At 37.8% G+C, this 7203-nt stretch overlaps 1 gene segment (V, D, J or C); it reads right to left on the minus strand.

Annotated features, from left to right (window-relative positions):
- Positions 1-5963: 5963 nt before the first annotated feature.
- LOC142944380 (Ig kappa-b4 chain C region-like) lies at positions 5964-6902 on the minus strand. The segment is given in 1 exon segment: positions 5964-6902. A coding segment is annotated over 1 exon segment (264 nt).
- Positions 6903-7203: the final 301 nt, after the last annotated feature.

Genomic DNA, 7203 nt, shown 5'->3' on the forward strand with positions numbered 1-7203 from the left:
CAGTCAGAGCATTTCCATAGAGAGCCACTTTGCATCAGCAGCACCATGCTCCAGTGCTCTGGGAGAGTTTATAGTCCTGAGAGTTGAACACTGGATGACTGACAGCTGTCCTTCATCACAGCAGAAGACACAGAAATCCTCCTCATCACAAACATGACTTTGATCTGCGTCCTCATCTGGACTCTCCTCTGCTGCTGCTTCACAGGTAAAGTCCAGAGAATCAAACTCCTCTCCTCTATCAACATCCGTCCCTCTGAAATGAAGCCGACTAAACCGTGACGCTGCTTTATGTGTTTGTCTCTGTGTCCTCAGAGTCCAGAGGCCAGGTCACAGTGACTCAGCCTGGAGCAGTGAGCTCTGCTGTGGGAGGCTCCGTCTCCATCACATGTAGGACCAGTCAGAAGGTTTATGCTTCGGGCAGCACTAACCTTTTAGCCTGGTACCAACACAGAGATGGAGAAACTCCTAAACTGCTCATTTACTATGCTAGCACTCGACAATCAGGGATTTCAGGTCGTTTTACAGGCAGTGGATCAAACTCTGACTTCACTCTGACCATCAGTGGAGTCCAGACTGAAGATGCAGCAGTTTACTACTGTCAGAGTTTACACATCATCAGCAGTCAGAGTGTGTTCACACAGTGAAAAAGCGTCGTACAAAAACCTCCCTCAGTCAGAATGAACAGAAACTGAACTGACTGCTGCAGCTGGAAGCTACTGCAGAGACTGATACACTTCACTGAAGACACACACACACACACACACACACACACACACACACACACACACACACACACACACACACACACATGATGTACATTTCCATCAAGAGGATTCAGTATTTCACTATTGTTGCTGTAACCATTAATGAACATTAATCACAAGAAGTTCAATGACATAAAATAATCTTGTTGTTCATCAAATTACTCTTTCCACCACAGCTTTTCATCATCCATTCATATCCTGTTATAGTCACATGTTCTCATCTGATTTACCAAAGAATCAAGAAAAGCCACGAATGAAAACATTCATATTTTCTTCCTATATCTGCATGTAAATAAAATGTATGCAAAGACACAATTACTCTTACATGAAACTCAAAAACCCAACAAATACATTGAGATTAATATTCATTCTTCACCTTGAAAACATCAAAACAATCTCTTCTCAACGTCCATCCACTAACTGTTGTTGAGCCTTCAGTCACATCCTCAGCAGACGGAGTCGCTCAGTTGTCATTGAAATGTAGATTTTTAAATTCCCAACAGGAAAACTACTGAATGGACTTTGTGCTGAAATAGTTTTAATTGTAAAGCTTCAACTTTCAACCTCAACTTTTCAGTCAACGTGGACGAGAAGTTGTTAAAGTGCAGCATGAAGATCTTCAGAGAACTCACATCTACATGAACGTGAGTGAAACAAATCTGTCCAACTGGAATAGACGGTGGGCTGAAGGTGTTTTAGTGTTGGAGATCGATCTCCATCGATAGAGTAAACTATATTCATGTTTGATATTGAATTATATCATGAAGTCCAATGAAATGTGTTGGCAGATCTGGTTTATCATTTAATTTATCAAGTTTATATTTGAAGTTTGATCAGGAAGTTCACGGGACAGCTCCACTTTCTGGACCAATCAGATTGTTGATTTTAAAATCATTGAAAATACGAACCAATCACATACGGCTTTAATAGAACGTCTCTCGCTGAGGATGAATCATTTAAAAACTTAAAGCAGAGAGGAGCCTTCGGTCCACCGTCTAGACCTGAAGATGACTTCCATGTTTTCTGGTTCTGTCCACACGTCCAAAACTTCTGGTTGAGTTTCTCAAACAAACTATCTGAGCTCCTCAACCTCAGCCTTCCTTAAAGACTCATCACAGCTTTACTTGGTGAAATCTCCACATTACAAACACATCAACATGTCAAACCCACATTAATATTGATATCAGTCATCACTGACCAAAGAGATCATATTACCAAACTGGAAAAACGGAACAAAACTGTCCTCAAGTCACTGGATCAGTTTACTACCAGACCATTCAATGTCCTCCACATGTAGATATGTAAATGTGTAGATCAAAGCTCTCAGCAGAGAGGAGGAAACATGATGGAGTGTTGAGGACAGCTACACTTCACTGACTCTGTGTGTTTGCATATGTGTCCTGCCTCTCTGCTCCCAGCCGTTAAGAGGCCAGTGTTGATCAGTGGCTGTCCAGGCCTTTCAGAGACACTGACACGCCGGCAGCACGATGATGATGTCACTGACTCTACTGCTGACCACCCTGGGGCTCCTTGTTCAGGGTGAGACTCTCTTCTGAACACTTTGGTTCACCACCATGATGTTCTGCTGTGATGGAGAAACAGTGAAACAAGCAGCATTGACCTTCTTCCATCTGTTCTCCATGTTAAAGAAATGAGACTCTTCTGTTTGGATGTTGATCATCTTTCTCCAAACTGGATTTGTCTCAATAACCCTTCTGCTCTTTTTCATGTTTTCCAGATTCATCAGGAGAAATCATCCTGACTCAGTCTGCTGGACCTCAGTCTGTTGTTCCAGGACAGACTGTCTCCATCACATGTAAAGCCAGTTCAGGTGTTAGTATCTACCTTCACTGGTACCTTCAGAAATCAGGAGAATCTCCAAAACTCTTGATTCATGATGCTACAACTCGTCATACTGGAGTTTCAGGTCGTTTCAGTGGGGTTCAGTCTGGGACTGACTTCACTTTGACCATCAGTGGAGTTCAGACTGAAGATGCAGGAGATTATTATTGTCAGCAAGATAACAGTTTCCCGTTCACACAGTGATACACCGTCGTACAAAAACCTCCTCAGCTGAAGAGGAACTGATCTCACTCAACAGCTGCACAGAAATACAGACACTTTACGTTTGACTGACAATGAAGATATTATAACAGAATAATGTCAGGAATACTATTTATACTATAGAAAGTAATCATGGTAATCTTGTTGAAATAGATCATTAATCAATTCAATGATAACTTCTCAGACTTTGTAGTTCATTCATATTCATTTTACTTTCTGGAAACTTCTAAAAATGTTTCCACATGAGAGTTTCTACCAATGACAAACTTAATTTGTGATATTCATGAAGTATATCAAATTTTCCTTAAACTATTTAAGATTCAGCTTTGATACAAAAAAAATACAATTTCAATCAGAGTAATACAGTTTTCAGGAATCTGGAATAATGGATGGATTTAATTATATTATGTCAGGGTCACATTAACCTTATATATGGATTATCAAATTCGTTTTTTTTAAAATATGAAAACAATATTAAACACAACATTGTAGCATTATTACATTATTTCAGTAGAAATGTCCAAGTCATTTTAAAACATTCAGTTGTGTTGAATGTTTCCAGAATCAATGGAACTATTAAAACAGCAACATCTGTTTATTCTTCAATAACATGCATGAAAACAACTAATTTGATGAACAGTTCTTTATTGTAGTGAAATAATGAAAATTAGCAACATTTTTTTTTGTGTTCAAAATATAAAACAACATTGAACATGGCATTATATTAACTTGAAGTTGCTTGTTTAGGAAATTGCCAGGAACTTTTAGAATCTTGAGACTCAATCTTTCTATATTTTATTGAACAATTAAAACAGCAACATCTGTTTCTTTCATAAAAATATACATTAAAACAATTAATTTGATGAAAAGTTCTTTATTGTTTTAAATCAACCTAAATTTCAGCAAAAAAACTTCATCAATGAAACATGCACCGAGACAGTGATGCATAAACAGACATAAAGAGTTACAGAGTGCAGACTGAGAGTATCATTTTACTGAACATTTTTAGTGTCTTAGATGATATCGACAAATTATATAATTTAACACAATTCAGTACAGAGTACATGACTGAGCATTATTTCTTTCTAAAATCATCACCTTAATTATATACTCCAAGTTATCTGATGCTAAAACAAACTCAGTCTCATTGGATTCAATAGATCAATTCTTTAAATGTAAGAATATGGAAGCAGTTATTCTTTTATAATATACATGGGCACAGCTGATTTGATAAATAGGTCTTCAGTATTTTAAAAGAACAATAGTTTTACTACAAGCAGTGAATAACGAACGTGTTTTGATCCTTCAGAAAGATAGGAGGAGACAGAGACTGTGATCATCTCTCTTTTGTGTCCAGTCTTTTGATAACATTTTACTGTTTCATTAAAACATTATTAAATGTAAAAAACTAAAATTAAATTCATGTTATCTCACATTATGCAGATGATACCCTGCTTTTTATAACTTGTCTTGAAAAGTCTTGTTATTTAGAATTTGAATTCAGAAATTCACAATTTCTTTGAAGAATTTAACAACACATGAACATAACATGGATCTTCTTAACCCTTACATACTGTTTATATTTGATACCTTCACAGTATGGTTCGGGTCAATTTTGACCCAGACCAAGAATTCCCTCATAGTAAGTGTCTGTACCAAATTTTAAACTACAGATCTATTTAGAATGTCTAAATAGCCTATGTCTCATTAATACATGTATGATTAATCCTTAATAAATGTTTCAGAGAGCAGGAAGAGTGTAGTTTTACAACATTCGTTTTTGGAGAAAAACCTCTACTATTACACATTATCATGTCCTGTTTTACATAAGACATAAAAACATAAAAGCCATAATGACTTAAATATATTGTATTGAATTTGAAAATGTCATGAACATTCTGTAACTGTTGGAATTTAAAATATAACCATATTTAATCATTGCAACCATTAAACGCTGTCCCCACTGCTATATCATAAGAAATCATAATTATCAATATTATTTCAACATTTACCACTTAGAACACAACGCATTACATAATAAAATGCTTATTATAAACTAGTCAATAATCAGTCAGTAATCAGAGCTTTCTTCCACGTTGTCTTCCTGCTCTGACACATCCTCCAAATCACTGTCAACCTCCTCATGTTGGAAGAACAGATCGAGGGCCTGTTGCACACTAAATCTTGCTGCCATGATGTCAGTCACTGAAAGGGCAGCACAGGTACCTTTATAATGCTATGATCCCCCCCCATCACCACCCTCCCAACCCAAATTGATTCAAATGTGTTACTTTGTAGATTATGTTATTACATTGCAGGTGCTTGTGCTTGCAGGTGCAGATCTTGTGTCTGTTACAAGGCACCCTCTGACCTCTGGATGACCTCTGTTCCCTTTGTGCACCATGATCACTCCTGTGCTGTTTACTATTTCACTGTTTCAAGATTCCCCCATGCCCCTTCAAAGACCAGCAGGTGTCTGTCTCTGCGGGAACCTGGTCGAATGTTGTTGGAACACAGACAGTTCTCGTGACAGTGTCGAGGTCCCCCTTGAACTCTGTCACCACTGTCCTATAAAAAATACACACAAATATGGCCTGTACAGTTTCAAGATTCCCTAAAACCACCACTTTCCTTGATTTCCCCACACTGGTAGATCCAAAATCCATCTCAATAGATACGGGTCAAATTTGACCCGAAACAGCCTCAGTGTACAAAAATGTGTAGCACCTGTTCAAACGTATAGAATTTTAAAATATTTTCATATTTGTGTATTTTGGGTCACTTTAGGAAAAGTCGTCAAATTTCAGGCTAAAAGAATGACGTTCAGGGTATTTTTACTGCTGTCAAATGTTAAAAAACGGGTCAAATTTGACCCTAACAGTATGAGGTTAAACATTAGTATTAAAAGAGAGCTTTGTGATTCACCATTCAAATGTTCTTACCATGTGTATTGTTACCAAAGTTATTGAATATAGTTCATACTGGAATGATAATAAACAAATATCCAGTCATAAAACCTTTTAAAAGTAATTAGACATAATTAGAGTTAATATTTTGATTTTTTTGTGCATTGATCTTACTAATGTTCCTAATATATAATAAATATCAAAGAAAGAAAGTCAAAAGAGACATCACTTTTATAATACACATGATATAATCTTTATTATTTTAAAATGATGAAACCATCAACACAAGCAAGTTCATGTTTAAACATGAGAGAAAGAGAACCAGAGAGAGTTACAGAGTGCAGACTGAGATCAGTATCAGAGTGAAACCAGCAGCAGAGTCCCAGTGAGTCAGGTCAGGACTGGGAACACTGGTCTCTCCTCAGTGTCTCTGAGAGCGGAGTCTGGGAGCCCTGGGTGGCCTCACAGCTCACAGAGCCCACCTTCCTCCACTGGTCTGCAGGGAGCCTCAGGGTGCTGCTCCAGCTGTAGTGGCCGTCCTTCTCCAGCACCCCGGGGCTCCTGCTCTCCTCCCAGCTGCTGCTGCTGCTGCTGCTGCTGCCGTCCACCTTCCAGGCCAGACTCCAGTCTGAGGGGAAGCCCTTGTTGGCCAGGCACATGAGCGTGGCCTTCCCCTGCTGCAGCTCCTCACTGGAGGGGGGCAGCACCGTCAGGGTGGGAGGGACATCACCTAGGAGACACCAATCAGCTTAGAGGACAGGGACCACACAGCTGTCAATCAAACACCAGACACGTGGACACCTTCACTGTGAGAGAGTTGATTTCCTCCTTTAAGGAGTTTCTGTCAGATGTTCTTTCTGCTCCACCAGTCACTCACTCACACATTGTTTCACTTCCCTTTAAGAAGCCTCTCATGCATATCAGCACAGAGAGAGTCATCATACAGAATGAGCTGAAATATATCAAACTACACTGGAGATAAAACATCAATATGTGGACAAATATTAAATCTTTATCATCAGAAACATTAACTAAACATTACTTATAAATATTTAGTGGAAACATTTACAAGTACAGAAAATGAAGTGACTACAATCAAACGTTCTTCATGTGGATGTCAGTCATCAATAAAAACTGTTCAAAAACTTTCAAATTTTGAAACAATATTTGACACAATGAAGAAGTTTTGCACATTTTCAAATATCTTTATCTTCACTCGGTTCAATTATATCTGAATCATTCTGATTCTGAATTAATTTAAAAATAGTTTTAATTAAGGTCGAAATAAAAAAACTTTAAAAACATTTGTAGAAGTTTTATCTTTTTTACATTTCCAGCTGTTTAAGTTCCAGTAGGAGAGGAATGAGTAAATACATGTTTAGTAAAGCTGCTCTGAGTTAGTCTCCATGATAAAGGAGCAGAAATAAACACATGAATCCTAAAAGTGTACGATTAAAACAAGATGTATT

This window comes from Anarhichas minor, unplaced genomic scaffold, assembly GCF_050575085.1.
Source record: "Anarhichas minor isolate MPS153535 unplaced genomic scaffold, ASM5057508v1 ptg000216l, whole genome shotgun sequence".
In the NCBI taxonomy this organism is placed as follows: domain Eukaryota; kingdom Metazoa; phylum Chordata; class Actinopteri; order Perciformes; family Anarhichadidae; genus Anarhichas; species Anarhichas minor.